Source organism: Anomaloglossus baeobatrachus, chromosome 6, assembly GCF_048569485.1.
Source record: "Anomaloglossus baeobatrachus isolate aAnoBae1 chromosome 6, aAnoBae1.hap1, whole genome shotgun sequence".
Classification (NCBI taxonomy): Eukaryota; Metazoa; Chordata; class Amphibia; order Anura; family Aromobatidae; genus Anomaloglossus; species Anomaloglossus baeobatrachus.
In genome coordinates, this window is record NC_134358.1 from 468758243 (window position 1) to 468784213 (window position 25971).

The window sequence follows — 25971 nt, forward strand, 5'->3', positions numbered from 1 at the left end:
CAACACAGGTTTCAGGGTATTCGCCCCTTATCAGTGCAAGAGCATTGCAGGAGATCTGATTTAGCTAAAGGCCCAGTCACACACAACGACTTACCAGCGATCCCAACAACGATATGACCTGATAAGGATCGCTGGTAAGTCGCTGGGAGGTCGCTGGTGAGATGTCATACAGTCAGACTTTACCAACGATGTAGTAACGATCAGCGACCTGTATAACGATCTAAAACACAGGCGTCAAACACAGCGATGCGGTCTGCCCAGCAGGACTTCTCCTTTTAAGAAAATGGTCCGGACTATTCGGCAACGACTAGAGATCTCACAGCAGGGGCCTGATCGCAGGTAGGTGTCACACATAATGAGATCACTGGCGAGATCGTCGCTGCGTCACAGAAACTGTGACTCAGCAACTATCTCGTTAACGATCTCGTTGTGTGTGACGGGGCCTTAAGAGTTAGGCATCTAACAAAGGGAGAAAGGGGAATTAAACAGGAACAATTTTAAGAACTATTATGCAGCCATTCTGACGTATATAATCAAACGAAGTACAACAGCCTCATCAGGTCTAAGAGGGTTTTTCAATAATTAATGGAATTTACAGTTTATTCCTGATGGTCGATCCCCCTAAGGCTACGTGCGCACTAGAAAGTGACTTTCTTAACAAAAAGTCGGACCCTGTGAGAGAATCCCGCACCCGCTGCACAAACCGGGGATAAAACCACACCCGCGTTTTTGCCGCGGATTTTCCGCAAGCTGGTCCCCACGGATTTTTACCATTATCTATGGCAAAAACCGCAGGTACCTGCGGAAAAGAAGTGACATGCTCATTTTCTCAAGAAATGTTCTCAAGAAATTTTGCAGAAAGAATGTTCTTGAGAAAAAAACGCAGTGTGCGCACAGCTATTTTTTTTTTCCCATAGGTTTTGCTGTGAAATGTCTGCAGAAAGATTACAAACATTTCTCAAGAAATTTCTGCAGCAAAACCGCGGGTAAAAATGCAGTGTGCGAACAAGGCCTTACTGTTGAGGAGTGTGATATATTTCATGGACCTAACCTTTACTTTTATGAATTCAAACCATTTGCCAAATTAATATACTGCTCAAAAATAAAGGGAACACTAAAATACCATATTGTTGTTTAAGTGTTCCCTTTATTTTTTTGAGCAGTATATATCAGGAACATATACAGTCACAGTCTCTGATATCACAGTCATGAACAGCTACTGAAAAGAAACTGATGGCAGTCATAGCTCACCTTTTCTACAGAGGTATGTCCTCCATTGGACACATGAGCCCGCTTGGATTCATGCTTTGTTCTGCTTAGTCTTCTTGTGACCTTTTCTTTGAGTAAAGATGTGTATCCAACATGTTCATAAATGGGGTTGGTTGTCATTTTTGCAATATATTCCGCAGCTTTGTTCTCTATATACAAGGTAATAAGGCCATCAGTTACCAAGTCATGTATTGACTCAAATCTCTTCTCTCCCACAAAGTGCTTTCCATCATAGAAAAGTCTGTAGTTCAATGTTTGGAGACCAAACCTGGAGAGACAACACAGGTATAAGGGAAACAAAGCCATAACCTCATATCCCCAGCTATACCGTACCGGGGGACTATGTAATCACTCTATATCGTCTATATCACCAAACAGATATTTTTGCAGCCATTGACCAATGTTTTAAGGCCATAATAATCACCAGATGTCTCTCTTCTGACTAACTTGTGGTGCACTAAAGTCCAATCCATTGCCGCAGAAATGAGTGGGGTGGAGGGTTCATTGTTTTTCTGCTCCTACTCTCCTGTTTATCAAGCTACATGCAAGGATAACAGAGAGATGGGGTATAGATTCCATGCAGACAAGCTATTGAACAACAGCAGGAGAACTGAATGCTGGGAAGTGAAAGCTTCAGTACATATAGTGCTAGTAGAATGCTAATTATGGAGAGGATGGTAATTTACAGAGCATGAGAATGTAGACAATTCCTGCACATATCAGACTGGTATCTACATCAAAAGTGGTTTCAACTTGTTGCAGTGGTTGATGACAGCAAGTTCTTGCAAGGACAAGCATGTCTTTAAAGGGTTTTTGGAGCTATGTAGCAGAAAAACAAAGCTATGACTAGAAGGAGGATCCCTGTTCTACAACAGCACAATAATAAGGAGTTTAAATGGTGCAGTGGATGAGTATGCATGCTACATCAGCTTAGTACAGCTCTCAGGGACAGCATCACCGCTGGTCTCAGACTTTGGAAGGAACAGTAGCACCCATGCTTCATCACCGCCAAGGAAAGGAAGCTCCCGCGATAAACTAACGATACCAATTCTATGGATAGGTCATACATATAGGCTTTAAGAAGTAAATCAACACAAAACTGTGTTTAAGAGTGGCCATGGTGTGGAAGCTGGACGCACTAAGGCAATAATTCATGGCTAAATATTTAACCCCTTAAAAGGTAAGGTGTTAAGTTTTTTTATTTTTGTATTAATAGTAGTGATTATGGAATCAAGTATTTTTAATACAAAATTAAACTCACTGTTTATTTAGTTTTTATTTAATTCTAGTTTTACTGAAGCACTGGAGGCTGCCATCTTGGATTTGCTGCGTGTAACAACAGTTACCTCATTTATGGCAGCGCCCAGGCCAATGGATCTGATAGTCTCGCTTCGACCCCTATACTTAACAGAGTTAAGAGCTCCCTGCTGTGACCTGGACGCGCCCCCCTGGGCTGTCCAGATCCCAACAAAGGGAGGAGATCGCCGCCATCTTTGTGGAGCTCACAGCATATGCTGCACTTTCCCTATCACCCGGGATTTGTGCCACCGCTACCCTCCTTCCACTACCCTCCCCCCGCTCTCCCTGCTGCGCTACCCTCTCCCCCCTCTCTCCTTGCCGGTAAGCACACATGTCCGCTGTATAAATCAGCTAACAAGTGTGAGGATTCCCTCCGACTGCCTGCGTCAGCCAGGGGTGATTAACACTACGACCGCTAGGACGTAATTTTATGGGCTGCGGTCGTTAAGGGGTTAATGCTTTACTTTTTTTTTCAGTGATTGACTTTTTTTTTGGACAACACCTTCCCTTTAAGGATCGAGCACCTTTTTTGTTTTTGGATTTTTGTTTGTTCCTCACTTTATTCCAACAGGAGTAACTTTTTTTTATTTTTCTGTCGATATAGCCTTGTAAGGTCTTATTATTTTTTGCGGAATGAGTTGTACTTTTGAACGACATCATTAATTAATTTTATCATATGATTTAATGTAAAGTGTTGCAAAATAGCAACAAAAAAAAAAGTGAAATTCTGCAATTGTTTGATTTGGATTTTGTTTGTTTTTTTTGCAGAGTTCATCATAACACTGACCTGGCAGTATGAGTCTCCAGGTCAGTACGATTACGTAGTTACCAAACATATTGTTTTTGTTTTAAACGGTGTAAAAACATTCAGAAAATTTGGAAGAAAAAAACCTCTTGGTTGTGTCATGATTTTCTGCAAGCTGTAACTTTAAATTGTCAGGATATCAAGCTGCACGAGGGCTCGTTTTTTTTTGTGCCACGAGCTGGCGTTCTATTGACTCTATTTTGGGGTATGTCAGATGTTTTGATCGCCTGTTATTACATTTTTTCTATTGTTGTGGAGGTCAAAAAACTGCAATTTTGAAGTTTATTTTTTTCTCATTGTGCGGTTTACAATTGAGATTAATTTATTAGATTTTGATAGATCAGACTTTTACGAATGCAGAGAAATCAAATAATCAAATATAGTATGTTTATTTTTTTTTCTTAATTTTTCATGTGGTAAAAGGGGGGTGATTTTAACTTTTATATATTTTTTTCACATTTTGTAAAACAATTTTAATCAACTTTTTGCTGTATTTAATAGTCCCCTTAGGGGACTTGAACCAGCAATAGTCTGGTCACTTGTTAAATATACAGTAATGCCACAGCATTGTATGTATATACAGTATAAGAAATCACAGTCTTCAATGAATGCCGGGCACAAAAATACAGCGATAACAGACATAGGGGTCATCAGCTGGCCCTTGTCTCTCATGGCAAGTCATCAGTGTCCCGTGCTCGTGTTATGGGCACCCCGATGAGGACTCCGAAGAGTGCAACTCACCCAACCCCCAGCAGGAAGTGGTAAATGTCACCATCAGAGATTGACAGCAACATTTAACAGGTTAACTGTGGCAGGTGGAGTACTGCTCTTTTGCAGTTGGAGGCAGATGAGGGCTGAATTATTCAGCCTTCATCTACAGAGAAGAATGCGGGCTCGGCGTGCAAGCCCATATCAAAAGGCATGGAGACAGCCCATGACATGCACAGCACATCATAAGTCGTGAAGAAGTTAAAGGGAGCCTGTCACCAGTTTTGAGGCCTATAAGCTGTGGCCACCAAGACTGGTCTCTTATATACAGCATTCTAACATGCTGTATATAAGAGTGCAGGCCGCAGTGTAGAACATAAAAAACACTTTATAATACTCACCTAACAGTTGTGCTTCGGTGGAGTTGGACCATATGGGCGTCTGCTTTCACCGGGGCCGGCGCCTCCTCTTTCGGCCATCTTGGTCTTCCTTCTTCTGAAGCTGGCGTGCATGATGCGTCCTACGTCATGCACACTCGCCGGCACGGAGGTCCTGCGCAGGCGCACATTGACCTGACCTGCTCAGGGCAGATCAAAGTATTGTAGTGCTCCTGCGGGTGACCGGTGGGTGTGTATGAGGTAGGATGCGTCCTGCACACAGGCTTTAGAAGGAAGACGAAGATTGCCGAAAGAGGAGGCGCCGGCACCGGAAAACGGAGATGCCCATATGGCCCAACTCCACCGAAGCGCGACCGTTAGGTGAGTATTATAAAGTGTTTTTCATGTTCTCACAGCGGCCTGCGCTCTTATATACAGCATGTTAGAATTCTGTATATAAGAGCCCAGTGGTGGTGGCCGCAGCTTATAGGCCCCAAAACTAGTGATATGTTCCCTTTAATTCTAAAGAAGTTATAAATGGCGGATACATATTACCAAACCGAAATGAAGGGTTTTTCCATCTTTAGGGTATATGTCATATGAGCTGACACCACCCACCCCCTGTTTAGCAGTAGTCACTACTGAAGGTGTTAGGCATTGATTTCATGTCATGACTGTGTAGCTGCAATTGTCTCTTCAGGTGATTGTCCAAAGCAGGACAAGAATGAAGTGGAGAGTTATTCCCCTTGAATAGTCTGGTCATCAACAGCTAAGAGAACAATTGCATTAAGCTGCTGACAAAAAGAATATATTATTGGAAGAAGATTGTGAGAGGATTCTCCAACTGATACTGAGGAAACCAAATCAATACATCATTAAGCTAGAAAAAAAACAGACTCCGAACTAATCCCTACCTGGTGTCAGCCCTCTAGCTATACACAGGAACAATACCTTAAGGCCAATGTGTAGCAGCCGGGTTGCCTCTGACTTTCTCTAATGAGGTACGATCCTTCTGCAGTGCACAGCAATGCATCTGCCTGTTCCCGAGATATAATGCCATGGAACCTGAGGAGGAACAGACAAGAAAGGCTAGTGACCACCCCCAGAATATTGTACATGAAATGCATCAGGGGATCTTCAATAGGTCATTTTCTTCCCTTTAAATTCACTTTATAACTGTGACACATGTTGCTAACAAGACAGCAAACATAGGGGCTTCTACCACATAGGTCCCTCGAATACCAAAGGAGAAAAAAGGTCGCCGCATAGGCCCTGTATCTCTAGGATTTCACACAGACATAACATACAGCAGAGTCCATCACATTCAGACATACAGAACTAGAGACATGGATGTCTATTAATCTGAATGGCAGCCATGTAATACTACATCACTCCAGCAGCACCCAAATGATACCAATACAAAACTATTTAAATGGAATCTGTTAATAGCTTTTTGCTAAAAGCAACAAGATGTAGGGGCAGAGACCCTGATTCCAGTGCTAGTCATTAAACATTGATTTAAATAAAATCAGGGTTTTATTAGCAGGAGATTATTACTAGAGGACTAAGTGTCACATGCCTCCTGGCCCAACCATGGCCCCATCATTGATTAGCAACCTTCTGTCAATATACATTATACAAAGAAAGTTGCCAATCAGTTGTGTGGGGTTATACACAGCTCAGTTTTCTGATCTCTGCTAGATCTGGCACAGAGAAAGCTTGAAAAAGATCACATAGGTCAAAGCGTTTCTGCTACTATAGATATATGGAGAAGGAAAGTATTCATTTATTTGCTACTTTCTGGTGAGTGCTGTCTTCAATCGATTTAGGTGTAATTAATTACGGAACATCATGCTGTTGTCAGATTACATAGCAAAACCTGCTTACAGATTCCCTTTAAAGACTTGTTTGTGATGAGATAACCTTTTTAATAGTATTTTGGTAAGCTATCATTAGAAAACGACCTATTATTTAAATCAGGTTTTTGCACTAGAGGTGTTGTCAAATACTCGGACAACCCCTTCTCAATCAGCATGTTTCCCCCGTGTAAAATAATAAATCCTATATTCACCTGCATTATGTCATGTGATCCCTGCAGCCAATCAGCGGCCGCTTCACTCTCCCTTCTTTCAGAAAAATCAGTCAGAGAATAGCCACAATTATGTCTGAAGGAGAGTACAGTGAAATGGTTGTCGATTGGCCTAAAGATCGCGTGACGTATGTCATGAAAGCCACGGGATAGCCAGTGCCGACGACACTGGAGCGGCACTGGCATAAGAGGTGATTATAGATATTATTTTACAATGGAGAAACATGCTGAATGAGAAGGGGTTGTCTGAGTAGTGGACACCGCCTGTAAATGTATTTTCTAAATATTTTTGGCAGCGGGTTTTTTTTTTGGACATGTCACAATCTGTATTAAAAAAAAAAATAAAATAGAAATCTTGAAGTTTTCACACTGGCCACTGGGGCTTCTGTTTCAGAAAACATCTTAAAATGGGTTGTTCACTACTTTTACATTGATGGCTTATCCTTAGGAAAGGTCAACAGTGTCTAATTGGCCGGGATCAGACACACCACACCCCCGCCAATCAGCTATTCTCTGTGCTGGCGGTGGTGACAGGCGGATGGAAATGCTTGGTTCTGGAGCTGCCCCATCAACTGATAATGGACATGGCCGGGTACTGCACATTCACCGCCTATATTTGAATGGGAGGCAGATGTGCATTAAGCGGCCACTATCTGAAAAAAAGGGCAGCTCCAGTACTGAACATTTCCAGCCTCCTGCTGCTGCTGCTACCGGAACAGAGGACAGCTGATCGGTGGGGGTCTCAAAAAACACAAGTGGCCAGTGTGAATATAGCAAGATTACTATTTTTTATTTATTTTTTTTTAAATAAAGATTGCACTATAAAAAACACATTGATAAATTAAAGAAAAATAATAATGTAGCACAAGAACCTGATTTATACAATAGGTAATTTTGTTCTCTTTAATAGGACCTTATAAATTTGATACCCTTCGCTGACGGCTTCACTTAGGGCCTACGAGAACAAGGCACGGAGATGTTTTTGCACCTAATGAATAAACTTCTCAAATCTGTATTGGCTGAATGAACAGAGGAGAATGTTTCCATTCTGGCTGCTTCCTGTTTTTTACCTTTGAGGAGGTAACACAATAAACTAAGTTACGTGCCAAGATCCCACCTAAAATGAGCCGTTCATTACTGAATGAAAGCTGGGACTGACAAATAAGCCCCTCAGGAATAAACAGTTCCCTTTCACATGTCACCATAGACCGAGTCTTTGAATTAAATTTATTTTCGTTCATTTAGGAAGGAGATATATAAAGAGGAAACAAAATAAATGGTTATATTCTTGGTTTATACTTGACAATTTCCTTACGTAGCCTTCTTTCCATAAAGAACTATATCTCAGTGGTGAATCAGAACAATATGATCAGAACGATATGGACTTTAAAGGGAACCTGTCACCAGATTTGGGGCCTATAAGCTGCGGCCACCACCAGTGGGCTCTTATACACAGCATTCTAACATGCTGTATATAAGATCCCAGGCCGCTGTGTAGAACATAAAAAAACACTTTAAAATACTTACCTAAACGGTCGCTCTGGTGCAGACTTGTCAAATGGGTGGCACCATTCTCCGGGACTGGCGCCTCCTCTTTCGGCCATCTTAGTACTGCGTCTTAAGTCATACACACTCACCGGCACTGAGGTCCTGCACAGGCGTACTTTGATCTGCCCTACTCAGGGCAGATCAAATTATTGTAGTTGCACCTGCGCAGGACCTCAATACTGGCCTGTGTACATGATGTAGGACGCGACATGCACGCCGGCTTCAGAAGAAGGAGGACCAAGACGGCCAAACGAGGAGGTGCCAGTCCCGGAGAACGGCGCCACCCATTTGACTAGTCTTCACTGGAGCGACCTCCTATGGGAGTATTATAAAGTGTTTTTAATGTTCTACATAGCGGTCTGTGCTCTTATATACAGCATATTAGAATGCTGTATACAAGAGCCCAGTGGTGGTGGCCGCAGCTTATAGGGCCCAAATCTGGTGACAGGTTCCCTTTCAATAGACCTTTCAGGATTAGTGATGAGCGAGCAATACAAAGCTCGGGTGCTCATACGAGCAGTTGGATGCTCAGATGGGTGACCCAAGTACAATGGAAGTCAATAGGGAACTTGAGCATTTTTCCAGAAGAGTGCCTGATAAAATTCTTGAGTACCCCATTGATTACCATTATACTCAGATGGAGTTGCACCCATCTGAGTATCCAACTACAGAGAACCCAACATGGTGGTGCTCGCTAATCACTATTCAGGACAAGACAAAGACCAGAGGAGATGACAAGTAGGTTCTAACTACCAAAAACCCATTTTCTCTACATTGATTGGGTAAATGTGTTCTGTGGGTACTGGATCTAAATGGTGAGCCTCAGACACATACTGTGGATCATATGGAACGCTCTACCTCAGCACATCAGACTCTCCACGACCGTGGAAAGCTTCAAGAGGAACCTCAAGACCCACCTCTTCCAACAAGCCTACAACCTACAATAGCCCTCAGCCCAGTAGACCACTGCGCAACCAGCTCTGTCCTCACCTATTGTACCATCACCCATTCCCTGTAGACTGTGAGCCCTCGCGGGCAGGGTCCTCTCTCCTCCTGTAGACTGTGAGCCCTCGCGGGCAGGGTCCTCTCTCCTCCTATACCAGTCTGTCTTGTACTGTTAATGATTGTTGTACGTATACCCTCTTTCACTTGTAAAGCGCCATGGAATAAATGGCGCTATAATAATAAATAATAATAATAATAATAATAATATGGTAGGCCAGACATTACACACAGTGAGAGGTCTACAAGGGATCGATATATTATGGGACAGATATTGGATGCTGGGGAAGGTTAAGAAATCCATTGTTAATAAGCTATTGGGGGAAACCTACTTTAAAACTGTTGAAAACTGCCATGTATTGTATTATTAAATGCCCCACCACCACCACTTCCCAGATAAACGTATCTAATTCCACTCACCCACTTATAGTATTGGGTATAGGAGTGCACATTCACACAAGAATACTAGACGAAAGTATCAGGATTTGTACACTGGAGGTTAAATGGACTACCTACTCCTCAAACTATTTTATTTCACCAGCTTAGACCCCAAGAGGATAATACAGCAGGTAGCACTACACTGCCCAAATCGCTTCATGTAATCTTAGTGGTAGCTTTATGGTGTCACTTCCATCAATAGATAGGCTCATGGACTCCAGATAGAACATAATAACAATAACACAATTCAAACTATTATTCAGTATAGACTGGTTTGATACAGGCAGACCTAAAGAACGAGAGCAAATAAGTGCTTTAACAAGTAGAAAAAGTGTTAGGCCCTGTGCGCACTGGAAAACGGAATTTTCTTAAGAAAATTCCGCAGGGTCTGAAAGATTACCGTATCCGCGGTAAAAAACCGCGGCAAACCGCACCCGAAAACCGCATGCGGTTTGCGACGGCTTTAAAGCGGTATTGTTCGCGGTATTGCCGCGGGTTTTCCGCGCGCAGGTTGGTACATGTGTTTTAATGCATTCAATGCAATAAAGCACATTGAAAAAAAAAAGTTCCTTCTGAGATAGATAGTAGATAGATAAATAGATAAATAGATAGAAGAATAGATAGAGGGATAGATAGATAGATAGAGGGATAGATAGAGGGATAGATAGAGTCCCTGTGAGCACATGCTGCATTTCTCCCGAGCAGTAATGTGTGTTCACATTACCGGCCGTGGGAAATGACCTGTGGTTACCTCTGCTGTCTCGTTGCGAGGCTGCATTCAGCAGTGTCAGTCGCGGCTGGATACAAGCATCGGAGGACGTGGATTACACCGGAGCTGTGTGTTTGGGGGGTTAATAAAGGGGTGAAAAAGGAGGCTTTTTTGTCTTTTATTTAAAATAAATGATCTTTCGGTGTGTGTGTGTTTTCACTTTACTTACGGGTTGATCATGAAAGCTGTCTCATAGACGCTGCCATGATCAAGCCTGGACTTAGTGGCGGCGATTAACTCCTTATATTACCCTGATTGCCACCGCATCAAGGCAACAGGAAGAGCCAGGGACACTCCGGGACTGCCGCATAATGGATGCGACAGTCCCGGGGCAGCTGCGGGCTGATATTCTTGGCTGCGGGAGGGGGGGGCATTAACCCTGCCCCCCGTCCTCCCCAGCCTGAGAATACCGGGCCGCTGCTGTGTGCTTACCTCGGCTGGATGGTAAAAATACGGCAGAGCACACGTGTTTTTTTTTTCTATATGTCCGTTTGCTTTCTATGTGTATTCTATATGTCTGTGTGTGAGTGCGATGTGTGTGTGTTCTATGTCTGTGTCTGTGATGTGTGTGTTTACTCTCTGCTCCGCTTCCTCTTCCTGTCATAATGACATCACTTCCCTGCAAACCGCAGGGCAGCGATGAACATTATGTCCCGGAAACGCGAAATATCGAAGGGAATAACGCAGGAAAACACAATGAACTGCACAGAATTTGCTGCCTGCGTTATTCCCTGCGGGATTTCACGATTACATTAGTCAATGGAGTGAAATCCCGCAGCTACCTGCGGAAAAGAAGTGACATGTAATTGTTTTTGCTGCGGGAATCCCGCAGCAAAACATGCAGCTGTCAAAATCCGCATAATGCGCACAGCATTTTTTTTTCCCATCGGTTTTGCTGGTGAATCACTGCAGACATGTTATGAACATAACATGCTGCGAAACATGCAGCAAACCGCAGGAAATCCGCGGCAAAAACCGGCAAGTGCGCACAGGGCCTTAAAGTCCACAAGATCAGGAAGGGGATACAGGATTTAGTCGTTCATTATGGTACAATGAGTGGAAGAGTACAGAAGACGTCAATGGGATGTTGAGTTATCTTATGGTTGGAGGATTGAAATTAAATAAATTGTTCAGCCAAGTGCAAATTTTAACATATACATTAAATTAAATTAGAGAGGTCGCCAAGTTACAGCGAGGATGTGATTTATTACATACTTTGGACAAGAACACACTATTAGGATCTGGCAATCTGCAGTGTTTACATTAAAATTAGCATTGGATTGGACAACCCCTTTAAAAACAGGATCATTAAAAAGACAGGAATGGACATATCACTGATGCAACCCAAAAAGATAAGGGGGCCCATTTCCACCAGTAAAGCAGGTGGAATGTTTGCATTATGATGAGCTATTAGGCTGCAAACGGCTCATTCTGTTCTTGCACAGGGGCTCTTTTTGGTCTGTGTTCACCTGGGAAAAAAGTAATGGCATTTATAGATTCTCATTTACTTCTCTTAATAGAACATCTGCATGCTGATAGTCACGTGACGATTCTCATCTGTTTCTCTCAAAAGAAAACTGAAAGCAGATGAGAATTTAGTCAGCATGTGAACACCAACATAGTCCTGGTCACGTGTCCGCCCACTTTTGACGCAACTGAGGGGAATCGACAGCGTGCTCAGTGACTGCATAAATTTAGCTCAAGGCCAGAAAACCCCTTAAGGTCCTGTACGCACTAGCAAATAGAATTTTCTTAAGAAAATTCCGCACCCTCTGAAAGATTACCGCACCTGCAGTAAAAACCGCAGCAAACTGCACCCGAAATCCGCATGCGGTTTTACCGCGGTTTGCTGTGATTTTGCTGTGGTGTGTCCCTGCGTTATTTTGATAGCACAGAGAGATGCTCACATGCCCCTGCTCCTGCTGTCCGTGGTGCTGAAGTCTCCAGCAATGCTGTATCCCGTGCGGCTGTCTCTGGCGCTCTGCTAGTTACGGGTCGGCTGTGAAGTGCATAACTGCGCATGCATGAGCCGGCCTGTAAGCAGACCACCATCGTCTGGAGGCAGATCAGCGGTGACTGCAGTCAGCTGATGTGCAGTGACAGCTGGAGTCCTCCACCTGTCACCGCAAAGCACATGAGTGAAGTCACCGCTGATCCCGCGTGGCTCACTTCACTTGTGGCCTGACGCTCACAGTGAGCAGTCGTGGTCAATGGCACTTGCTGTGAGTGTCAGATGTAGCAGAGCTGGAAGCGTCGTGGGACCTCTTGTAGATTACGTTGGACCTGGAGGGCTGTTATTGATGGGGTTAATAAAGTGTGAAAGAGGGGGCTGTTTTGTTTTTATTTCAAATAAAGGATTTTTCGGTGTTTGTGTTTATTTACTTTCAGTTACAATTTAGTGATGAGGGGGTGTCTCAGACGCCTGCCATCACTAAACTAGGACTTAGTGGCAGCTATCGGCTGCTGCCATTAACTCCTTATTACCCAGATTGCCACCGCATCAGGGCAACAGGAAGAGTTGGGAAAAGTCCCGGGACTATCGCATCTAAGGGATGCGGCAATTCCGGGCGGCTGCTGGCTGTATTTTTGAGCTGGGGGGTTCCCCATGACGTGGGGCTCCCCAGCCTGAGAATACCAGCCCCCAGCTATGAGGCTTTATCCTGGCTCGTTATCAAAATTGGGGGGGATCGCATGCCGTATTTTTAAATTATTTATTTTACTGTACGCTATAGACCCCCCCCACCGGCGTCTGTGATTGGTTGCAGCCAGACAGCTGTCACTCGCGTGGGGGCGTGTCTGACTGCAACCAATCACAGCCACCGGTGAGCAGGGAAGGCGTGAATATGTTAGGAGACTAATGAGCAGCCGGCTCTGGAAGATGAAAAAGCTGCCGCGGGAGCAGTGTGACAGCCGACTGGTCATCGGTGGGTATGAACCGCTTGCTCCTACCCCTTTCGCCAGATTGTGTTCCCCATAAACTTTATATTGGGAGCATCATCTGGCCAGATACCAGGGATCAATTCTCCGCCGACCCAGAGTCAGCGGGTGATTGATCTGCCAGCCCTCCAAAACCGCAGGGACCTGCGGAAAAGAAGTGACATGCTACTTCTTTTCCGCTGCGGAAGTTCCGCAGCAAAACCTGTTGGTGAAAAAAACGCAGTGTGCGCACAGCATTTTTTTTTACCATAGGTTTTGCTGGGGAAGGACTGCAGGAAGGTTCAGAACATTTTCTGCAGCAAAACATGCAGCAAAACCACACCAAAAAAAACCACAGTGTGCGCACAGGGCCTTAAATAGCTAAGTTTCAAATTCCTAGAATTTGTGCAATTTTCTTTGATTTTCCAACATTTTGTATTCTGCACTAAGCATTTGACATTTGTTGTTTAAATGTATGTAATATTAGAACTAATAAACAGTGTACTGGTTGCTTACGTACTCCCGTCCATAGTGCTTTGGTCTATTCTCCACCTGCAGAAAAAAGAAAATATACAAATAAATATTTTAATAACTCTGTCTGCTCTCCTGTCTCATTGATTGTTGATTTATTTTAAAGCCCTGCAGAATATATGACAAGTATCATTACTATTACAATTACTACTATTGGCTAGATTTGAAGCGAGAAAAATCCACAGAACAAATGTCTCTATGTTGTAGGCTTGAAATCACACACACTGAGTCTACAAATTGTGAAATGAATTGAATTTCTTCCAGGGAGAAACATTTCCCTGAGATGTTGAGAACCTGACACAGCGGTGATTGCTCCTGAAATTGAACTGCGTTTATGTGGTTACAGCGCAAAGAACAAATGTAAGGCAAAGAGGATTGACAAATACAAGTACAACTACAAACACAAGTCTTATGAACATTTGTTACCACTTCAGGTTTTTGAAAAATGGCTAATGGGAAAGAAAAAAGTGTATTTCACTTCTTTGAAGTGGCTTCTGATGGAATCGGCTCAAAAGTAAGAAAAAGCCTTCATTACTGCTCCAGGAAACCAAAAAGTCCTCAAAAACTCGCCAAAGGAATAGCATTTCCTGAAGCGGTTTCCACTAGAAAACTCATCATTATTGAACTTCTCATTAAAACGATGTGCACACATACCCTTGAAGGTGTTTTCCAGACTAGGGGTAAAATTCTGCAGTTACTGCAGTGCACACACTGTCACGATTCTATAGTAATGCTGTTGCAAGCAGGCAGACACGTGAACACATGCATGCGATTTGCATACTTGCAGTTACATGCCATCTAGATGTACTCATCAATGCAGTGAGAGACAATCACGTCTATTCGGAATGTGAGTGAACATATTTAAAATCACATACATGTGATTACATGACCACCCACTGACAATGGCAATACAGGAGAATCCTGACAGTGTGTACACCACAAGCTGTCTGGGTTCAATGCACTAATGTGCCTAGGTACAAGCAAAGCTTAAATTTGTACTATTATTTTGTTATCTGCATATTGATGTCAAAAAGAAAAAAAAACGCATCGCATTGCCCCTTGGAAGATGATAATAAAAAGATAATCAATAGAGATGAATCAGCACTAAAATGCTCTAGTGCTCGGTCCTCAAGTCGAGTAGGTCAAACGCTCTGAAGGTGCTCAACTCAAGGAACAAGTAAAATAGAAGTCAATGATTGAACAGTTTCTCTCTCTGACCAAATACAGCCACCCGTATGAAAGCCTGTGCATTGTGGTCACTGTTTCACGAGCGAAACATCTGAGCACCCGCGATACTCACCCGAGCACCGTGAGTACCCGAGGAACCTGCTGCTCAATCAAGTCATGAGCAGTGCAAAGCACCCTCGCTCATCACTAATAATTATAGAGGACAAAATAAAGGCTGAGCTATTAAACAGGCACTTTTCATCTGTAATCAGCAATCTACACACTGTTCCAGGAGCCATTCAGCAAGTAAAAAAAATCAGAGTTCACCACCTGCTATAACTAATTTAATTCAAGAAGATGTATGGCTGTGTCTGAACAAATTAAACATTGACAAATCCCCATAGTAAGATGGCATTCATGGATATTGAGGGAATTAAGCTCAGTAACTGTCAGACCGCTGTATGTCATCTTCTTAGATTCTCTTGTAACAGGCTTGGCACCACTATATTGCAGGATGGCTGAAATACTACCGATAGGTAAGAAAGGTAAGAAGGTGGATCAAGGCAATTACTATTCAGTAAGTCTGAAAAGTTGAGGGCATTCTAAGAGATGATCTGCAAAAATATATTATAGATAACAATATAATAACTGACAGCCAAGATGGATTCATGAAAAAGAAGTTTTGTCTAACCAACATGAGGATGTAAGTGCAAATCTGAATATTTATTAATGCGGCCGATATGATTTGTCTGGATTTTACGAAGGCATTTGATTCTGTACCACATAACAGTCTTATACTAAAGTTAGCTCCAGAAGAAAGGACTAGGGTAAACTATATGCAGCTGGGTTATGAATTGGCTAAAAGACAGGAAACCGAGTCGTCGTAAATGGTACATTCTCTCCCTATATCGGATAGTCAGCAGTGGGGTACAGCTAGGATTTGTGCTAGGACTGATTCATTTTAATCTCTTTATTAATGACCTTGTGGGTGGGATTGATAGCAATGTGTCAGTCTTTGCTGATGACACCAAACTATGTAGGATATTAAAAACTGACCTTGATGGTATAATAAACACTTGATAAAATGAGATTTCATGTTGATAAGTGTAGAGTAATGCACCTATAATGGAATAATCCCATTGCTACATAAATCGTATTTTTCTAACTATAGGATGCACTGTGCCATAAGAGGCACCTAGGTTTTAGAGGAGGAAATTGGAAGAGGATTTGAAGCAAAAAATGTGGTCATGATGAACGGATATGGTGGGGATCTGCTGCTGACACTTATGGGAGCAATTTCCCACTATTCAGTACCCTATGCCCCCAATCTCTGTCCCCTTCCTGGTATATAGGCCCCTCATCCAAGATATATATGTTACCCATCCTTGGCCTCTTCCTGGAATATATGCATCTCATCCAGGTATATATATGTCTCCCGTTAGGCCACACACATAAAAAATAAACTATTCTACTCACATTCCCTCTGCACCTCAGGCGTGTGACGTCATCTTGTGATGCCTACAACTGACTTCAGCATGTGACAGGTAGCGCATGACATCACTGCCACGCACGCACAGTAAAAGGGGCACCAAAGACAGGAGCAAGATCGCCGCTGCAGGAAGCCGGCGGCAGCAGGAGCAGTGAATATTAATCTCCATATTAAAGGGAAACGGATATTCACTGCTCCCCATCCCATAGTCCCGCCAACCTCTCAGTGATAGTAAATGACTGTGAATATATGTTTACTCTCACTGAGAAGTGGGTGGGATTATGGGGAGCAGTGGATATTAATTTCCCTTTAATGGTGAAATGAATATTCACTGCTCTTGCTGCCAGCTTCTTGCTGCTGTGACCCCGCTCTACCCCTGTTCCCCCTTCACTGTGGGCCAGATACATTCGTAATATAGGACACATACTAATCTTCCTCTCAAATTTGACGGAAAAAAGTACCGTAAGTCCGTTTTATCAAATACCTGCCACAAAATCACATTTTGGTCAGAAAAAAAATGCACTAAAAAAGCCCTGTGTGAACATAGCCTAAAGCTAAAGAGGAGACAGTCTTGTATGTATTTGCGGGCTGTGTTTGTAAACCGATAGATAGATAGATAGATAGATAGATAGATAGATAGATAGATAGATAGATAGATACATACATACTTGTAGACTGTGAGCCCTCGCTGGCAGGTATCTGTCTCCTCCTGTACCAGTCTGTGCCTTGTATTGTTTATTATTGTACTTGTCCCTATTAGGTGTACCGCCGCTTTCACATGTAAAGCGCCATGGAATTGATGGCGCTATAATAATAAATAATAATACATGATAGATGGATGGATGGATAGACACACAGAGAGACACACAGACAGACAGACACACAGACAGACACACACACAGACAGACACACACACAGACAGACACACACACAGACAGACACACACACAGACAGACACACACACAGACACACACACACACAGAGACACACACATTACACACAGGGTTGGAGAGTTATGTTGTTCCAGAATGCGAATATTTTTGAATAAATGTTGATTTTGTTTTGTTCAAGAATAATGTAGATTGTTGTTCATGGAAAAAAATAAGACTTCCCCTGAAAATAAGAGCGAAAAATCACAAGACCTGGTCTTATTTTTGAAGAAACATGGTAGTAATGGCAGACACAATAACAGCTTTTAAAAAAGGGCTGGAAGATTTCCTCAGCAAAAATGTAATTGTGGTTTATAGATAATTTAGTGACAAAGACTATAATGGTAAGAAAGGTTGAACTTGAAGGACCCAAGTCTTTTTTCGACCTATGTAACAACAAGAAACACGAGTCTACTCTTTTCATTGAAATCGTTTAAATATTATGGCAGAAATTGCCATTTTGCCGCTGACCTTTCTCAGAGAATGTGCTAAAAGGTCTTCTATTAGATAGTCGACATGTCTTACAGCAGAAAATCATCTGTTTTGTGACCTTCCTGCAGTAATGTCAGTCATCTATACTTTCCCCACACATCCTCTGATCTGTTTTACCATTGCTTATCCTTATATACAGGTCTAATAAATCTTCCTGATCCACAATATCTCCTTCAAAATGAATTCCTATTTGACCAGCCACTGGAGATGCTATCACCTAGACCTTTAAAGTCTCCTTGTATATAAATAATGCAAAATAAACTGTGTAAACGGTTAGATCATAATATTTCAAGGAAACCCTTCTTTTTTTGCAGCAAGAAATCAGAGGTAGTGTGTGCAAAGGACCCATCTACCTCTATGGGCGTACTGGAAATGTAATGGTCCCATGTGTATGATTCTCTATAACTTGTAGTTTACTCATGTAAACCCCTGTTCATTTTATATGAATATCCCTGATTCACAGCTTTATCACTCAATCCCTGAAAAGGACTCCTAAGCCAAGAATGAGAAGGGATTTAAAATGATTAATATAGTTATTTAAGTTAGAATGATTTTTCTCCCATTAAACTACAATGGTAGAAATAACTATTTGATCCCTTGCTGATTTTGTACGTTTTTCCACAAACACATGAACAGTCTATCATTTTAAGGGTAGGTTAATTTTAACAGTGAGACATAGAATATCAAAAATAAAATCCAGAAAAATCACATTGTATAAATTATATACATTTTTTTGTATTTTGCAGACAGAAATAGGTATTTGATCCCCTACCATCCATTAAGACTTCTGGCTCCTACAGACCATTTAGAAGCTTCTAATCAACTCCTACCTGCATTAAAGACAGCTGTCTTATATTGTCACCTGTATAAAAGACAACTGTCCACAGACAATCAGTCAGACTCTAACCTCTACATGGGCAAGACCAAAGAGCTTTCTAAGGATGTCAGGGATAAGATCATAGATCTGCACAAGGCTGGAATGGGCTACAAAACCATAAGTATGACGCTGGGTGAGAAGGAGACAACTGTTGGTGCAATAGTAAGAAAATGGCAAGAAATACAAAATGAGTGTCAATCGACATCGATCTGGGGCACCATGCAAAATCTCACCTCGTGGGGTATCCAGGATCATGAGGAAGGTGAGAAATCATCCTAAAACTATGCGGGGGGAACCTGGTAATGATCTAAAGGCAGCTGGGACAAATATCACCAAGAAAACCATTGGTAACACATTACGCTGTAATGTTTTAAAAACCTGCAGTGCCCGCAAAGACCCACTGCTCAAGAAGGCACATGTGCAGGCCTGTCTGAAGTTTGCCAATGGACACCTGGATGATTCTGAGTGTGATTGGGTGAAGCTGCTGTGGTCATATAAAGAGAAAAATTTAGCTCTTTGGCCTTAACTCAACTTGCCATGTTTGAAGGAAGAGAAATGCTGCCTATGACCCAAAGAACACCATACCCACAGTCAAGCATGGAGGTGGAAAAGTTGTGTTTTGGGGGTGTTTCTCTGCTAAGGGCACAGGACTACTTCATCGCATCAATGGGACAATGGATGGAACCACATACCGTAAAATCCTGAGTGACAACCTCCTTCCCTCCGCCAGGACATTAAAAATGGGTCGTGGCTGAATCTTCCAACATGACAATGACCCAAAACATACAGCCAAGGCAACAAAGGAGTGGCTCAAAAAGAAGCACATTAAGGTCATGGAGTGGCCTAGCCAGTCTCCAGACTTTAATCCCATAAAAAGCTTATGGAGGGAGTTGAAGCTCCAAGTTGCCAAGTGACAGCTTCAAAATCTTAATGTTTTAGAGATGATCTGCAAAGAGGAGTGGAGCAAAATTCCTCCTGACGTGTGCATACCTCATCATTAACTACTAAAAAGTCTGACTCCTGTGCTTGCCAACAAGGGTTTTGCCACCAAGTATTAAGTCTTGTTTGCGAGAAGGATCAAATTCTTATTTCTCTCTGCGAAATGCAAATAAACGTATATAATTTATACAATGTGATTTTCTGGATTTTAATTTGGATATTCTGTATCTCAATGTTAAAATTAACCTATTCTTAAAATTATAAACTGTTCATGTGTTTGTCAGTGTAAAAACTTACAACATCAGCAAGGGATCAAATAATTATTTTCTTCATTCTATATACCAATCAACTCAGCTATTCCTGCTCTATAACACTCTTCCTACCTGACAGGGTTTGTGTCAACATATACAGGTTATATTGCTCATCTACAGTATATCACAAAAGTGAATACGCTCTTTCACATTTTTGTAAATATTTTATAACTTTTCATAGGATAATATTAAAGATATAACACTTTGGTACAATGTAAAGTAGTCAGTTTACAGCTTGTATGACAGTATATTTGGTGCCCTCTAAACAACTCAACAAACAGCCATTCATGTCTAAACTGCTGGCTGGTCACTGGAAGTTCAATATGGCTCATATGTCAAAGAATTTACTGAGGATCTGACAAAAAAAGAATTGTTGCTCTTCATCAAGATGGCCAAGACTATAAGAAAATTGCCAACACCCTGAAACTGAGCTGCAGCCCGGTGGTCAAGACCATTCAGTGGATTAACAAGACAGGTTCCACTCAGAACAGGCCTCACCATGGTTGATCAAAGAAGTTGAGTGCACATGCTCAGCGTCATATCCAGAGGTTGTCTTTTCAAAACAGACAAATGGGTGCTGCCAGCATTGCTGTAGAGGTAACAGAGATCAGGGTCAACCTACCAGTGCTCAGACCATACTCTGCACACTGCATCAACTTGGTCTGCATGGCTGTCATCCCAGAAGGAAATCTCTTCTAAACATGATGCCCAAGATAGCCCGCAAACAGTCTACTTGTCTTCAGCAGACTAAGGACATGGATTACTGGAACCATGTTCTGTGGTCTGATGAGACCAAGATAAACTTATTTGATTCAGTTGGTGTCAAGCGTGTGTGGGGCCAACCAGGTGAGGAGTAGAAGACAAGTGTGTCTTGCCTACAGTCAGGCATGGTGATGGGAGAATCATGGTTTGAGGCTGCATGAGTGCTGTCGGCTGTGGGGAGCTACAGTTCATTGGGGGAACCATGAATGCCAACATGTACTGTGACATTCTGAACCAGAGCATGATCCCCTCTCTTCAGAAACTGGGCCACATGGAAGTATTCCAACAAGATAACCACCTCAAAACACACCTCCAAGATGACCACTACCTTGCTAAAGAAACGGAGGGTGAAGGTGCTGGTCTGGCCAAGTATGTCTCCAGACCTAAACCCCTAATTAGCATCTATGGGGCCTCCTCAAACGGAAGGTGGAGGAGCGCAAGGTCTCTAACCTCCACTAGCTCCGTGATGTCATCATGGAAGATGGAAGAGGATTCCAGTGGCTCCTATGAAGCTCTAGTGAACTCCATGCCCAATTGGGAAAAATGTGTCTATTTTCACTTTGGAGTGTACTCACTTTTGTTGCCAGCAGTTTAGATATTAATGGCTGTGTGTTGAGTTATTTAAACGGGACACTAAATTTACACTGTTATACAGGCTGTACACTGACTACTTTACATTGTAGAAAAGTGTCATATCTTCAGTGTCGTCCCATGAAGAGAGAAAATAAAATATTTTTAAAATGTGAGGGGTGTACTCTTTTTTATATATATACTGTGAATACTTTCACACAAACATCATTTTGGTCTATATGGAGAAGGGATCCAATGCTACCCTATGTTATAGTTTACATTGGTTATTTTTCGCACAAACATTATGTCTTTGTGAAAAAATGTCAGTGAGCACTAGTAGTATGCTCCAGCTTACAAACCAGGCTCATGCAAGTAACTGGTAAGCAGCATCTGCACCCACATGATGAACACTAGAGATGAGCGAACTCATGCAACCAAAACGACTCTCCACGAGTTCGGACTTGACCTGAACCACAAAGGAAGTCACTGACTGGCAGTTCAGGTCTCCACCCACATGCAACCAGCCATAAGCAAAACACTTCCGGGAGAGGGTTAGAGGTGTCTCTCCATTTAGGGGGAGGGTGTACACTACATACGATCACACTTACCTCCAGTGCGAGCCATTCAAACACTGCCAGCAGCTTGTAGTTGGCTGAGCACCGAGCGTACGAGAGCACAGTGATGCTCACGCAAGTGGTCAGCATACGTAAAGCACCCGAACTCCAGGCCCAAACTCTGTTGTTTTTTTTTTTGTAAAGTCAGTGTTCAGCTCAAAAACCAAACACCAAACATTGGGCTTGCTCATCTCTAATGAACACTTGGAGCCGGTCACGTCTGAAACTTAACATGACTGATCCAAAAAATTTCAGCAGGCCATATGAATGTAGCCTAATTGTTAGAAGAAAGGAAGAGTAGTGCAGGAAAAGCATTCTTTCCCTACGTCTCCGCATAGCTCTGCTTTCTTCTGAAGTTCTAAGCCTGGCCTGTTATAGTCATTGGGCAACCATGCTAGCAAAGGGAAGCGGAGATGACAGGAGACAGAGTTTTCTAGTTTTGCTGCCACATTGTAGTGTTCAGTAGGGGTCACAGTTATTGGGCCCCACTAATCCAATATTTGTAACATGTCCTAGGCATATACTTTCAGTACTTATGGTTAAATAGATTTTCCAATTTCCTTTAGTCAAGGTCACTCTTGGCATAGTCTTAGTATTTTTTATTTCCTGAAAACTGGTAGATTTTTCTAACAGGATTTGCTTCCACATTTTAATTAATAGCAGTATGTACAGCTAACAGCTTTATACACATATAATTACTCTGCTCCTGGAAATGGGGCACTGAAAGAACGTCTATAAAAAAATCAAGAAACTGGGGCTGGCACCCTCTGTGAACCTCACAAAGACAATATGGATATAGGATATAAGTAATAATGGTGTCACAAGTCTATCCGTAGGACTTAGGCGGGCTTTGCACGTTGCGACATCGCAAGCCGATGCTGCGATGTCACACGCGATAGTCCCCGCCCCCGTCGTACGTGCAATATCGTGTGATAGCTGGCGTAGCGAAAATTATCGCTACGCCAGCTTCACATGCACTCACCTGCCCTGCGACCATCGCTCTCGCCGGCGACCCGCCTCCTTCCTAAGGGGGGCGGGTCATGCGGCGTCATAGCGACGTCACACAGCAGGCGGCCAATAGCGGCGGAGGGCGGAGATGAAAAGGATGTAAACATCCCGCCCACCTCCTTCCTTCCGTAGAGCCGTCGGCGGCAGGTAAGGTGATGTTCCTCGCTCCTGCGGCGTAACACACAGCGATGTGTGCTGCCGCAGGAACGAGGAACTACATCGTACCTGTCACGGCAGTGTAATTATGGAAAAGTCGGGACCTGCACCAATGATACGATAACGACGCTTTTGCGCTCGTTAATCGTATCATCTAGGATTTACACACTACGATGTCGAAAGTGACGCCAGATGTGCGTCACTTTCGATTTGACCCCACCGACATCGCACGTGCGATGTTGCAACGTGCAAAGCCGCCCATAGTGTAATCTAGGTACATAAGCATTAGAAAATGGAGAAGACAACTTTGTTTTAGTTCCAGATTTAGGCAACTTCAAAACACTATCTGCTAAATGAAAAGTCTGAATTTACAAGTCTTTGATGTGCAACCCTCCAGATACTATATAATTATGAAATGCAAATACAGCTCCATAGGAAATAAAATGGAAGCTCATCAAAGTGCTGCAGAGAGGTTGGCAGCTGTATGTAACTGGCATTCCAAGTCTTGGAGAAAGATCGATTTATTAACCCACGGAATTATGCGGCATCTGGATCGGTGACTACAGGAGACTTTAGAGTGTGCAACCGGTAGACATGCTTATACCGCATTTTAAGCATTGCAATATAATTGTCATTTATCTGCCCCTGGACTACCGGTGGCGAAATGACGTTGATATTTATCTCCTTCAATTGGACACTTCAATTACAACTCCACTAAGAACAAACTTTTCCATTTAAAGAGGACCTGTTATAGAGATGAGCAACACGAGGTTCGGTTGTTGTATCAAACACAGATTTTACACAAAAAAAAACAAAACATAGTTCAGGTTTGGTGTTTTACGTATGCAAAACACTCGTGCAAGTATCGCTATGTTCCAGTACACTGCTTGCAGTGTGTGAACTGTTCGTACTAGGGGTAACAACAGCATGATTGGATGTAGTGTGCACTAAAAAAACAAAAAAAAAATGGAAAAAATCTGCCCACCCACCCCGGAAGTGATCTGTTTATGGATGGCTGCATGTGGCCGAAGCCCCAAAATGCCCATTTAGTGACTTCCATTGGGGTTTAGGTCAAGTCTGGGTCCCAAACTAAACTTTATCTAAAGTTCAGCTGCACCTGCTGAACCGAACTTCCACAGGTTCGCTCATTTCTAGTCACCAAATCAAAACTGGCTAGTTGTTGCTCTTATTTTATTGCCACTGTTCCCCTCATTAAATCTTTTTTTTTTTGATCAGCCACACAGTTTCAGAGATATGAGTTTTTATATAGTACTAATTTTTATGTTCTTTACCAATGGGGTGTGATTCACAGAGTAATAATGCAGAGCAGCCTAAAGACACCCCCCCAAGAATTATGTGAGCCACGTTCCCTTAAAAAAAAACAAAAAACATAAAAAAGCAATTTCAATGCTGAAATTTTGATCGAAATCGGTGCATTGAAAAATGCAGCATGTCACTTCTTTCGTGCACTTTGGATGCAGCTCCCACTCTGTCTATGGGAGAGGCAGCATCCCGAGCGCATGAAATCGGGATTTATTCTGCTGAAACACTGCATCCATTATGCAGTGTTTCTGCAGCGATTTGAACCGCACAGGAGCTGTCAAATCGCTGCACAAATTTCAGCATGTACGTGCACACACAGCCTAAAGGTCCCATACAATCTTTATCTACAGCATTTTCACCCTCCTTCCCTCTAGCAGTCAGAGCAGTGCCTTCCCCCAGAAGTCACAAAATTATAGTAGTGCCTTTAGCTGAATTCTCCCAAAAATCACAGTAGCCATCTACCAGTTCTCACAGTAATGCATACAGCGGGTGAAATAAAGTTTACTGAAATGTAATTAATACGTCATACAAAAGCCATTCATGGTGATGACAGCTTTAAGACGCCTCATGTATGGAGAAACTAGTAGCATGCGTTGCTCAGGTGAGATTTTGTCCCATTCTTCCATACAAACACTCTTCAAATCCTAAAGGTTCCATGGGCTCTTATGAACTGTGAGCTTTAGTAACTTCCATAAATTTTATATTGGACTTGGGTCAGGTGATTGGCAGGGCCATTCTCACAGATTTATTTTCTTTCTCTGAAACTAATTGAGAGTTTCTTTGGCTATGTGTTTGGGAACATTGTCTTGCTGAAATGTCCACCGTTGTTTCATCGTCATCCTCCTGGTAGATGGCAGCAGATTTTTATCAAGTATATCTCTGTATATTTGTCCATTCATCCTTCCTTCAATGAAATGATGTTTCCCAGTACTGTATGCTGAATAACAGCCCCATACTATGATGTTCCCACTTCCAAACTTCACTGTTGGTATGGTATTTTTGGGGTGATATGGGGTGATGTCCTCCAAACACTGTGTGTATCAACGATCCCGAAAACGATGCGACCTAATAGGGATCGCTGGTAAGTCGCTGGGAGGTCGCTGGTGAGATGTCACACAGTCAGATCTTACCAGCGATGCAGGAACAAAACAGGTCGCAGTAGCGACCTGCATAACGATCTCAGCAGTCACTGTGACCCTGTCACACAGTGTCAAACACAGTGATGCGTCCTGCCCAGCAGGACATCGCCTTTGAAGAAAATGGCCTGGACCATTCGGCAACGACTAGAGATCTCACAGCAGGGGCCTGATCGCTGGTAGGTGTCACACATAACGATATCGCTAACGGGATCGCTACTGCGTCACAGAAACCGCGCCTCAGCAGCGATCTCGCTAGCGATCTCGTTATGTGTGATGGTACCTTAAATGTTGTTGAGTAAACTTTAAAAGTGTTTGAACATGCTTTTTGTGTGCATACAGGCCATGGAGGTAGATTGCTTTACTTATTGTTTTCTTTGAAAAAATTGTGCCTGCTGATTCCAGGTCATTCTGTAGCTCTCCACAGGTGGCCCTTAACTCTTGGTC

General features: G+C 42.7%; 1 protein-coding gene across 2 annotated transcripts in view; it reads right to left on the reverse strand.

The window, feature by feature from the left end:
* CHN2 (chimerin 2) overlaps positions 1-25971 on the reverse strand; it is a 519880-nt gene that overhangs the window by 233334 nt on the left and 260575 nt on the right. The window contains exons 4-6 of one of the 2 annotated variants that reach the window (XM_075315321.1): positions 13741-13772; positions 5410-5523; positions 1252-1537 (exon numbers count right to left, since the gene is read on the reverse strand). In XM_075315321.1, coding sequence (XP_075171436.1) covers positions 1252-1537; positions 5410-5523; positions 13741-13772 — 432 coding nt within the window. Of the gene's footprint in view, positions 1-1251; positions 1538-5409; positions 5524-13736; positions 13773-25971 lie in introns of both variants that reach the window. The other variant, XM_075315322.1, reaches the window with a different exon arrangement.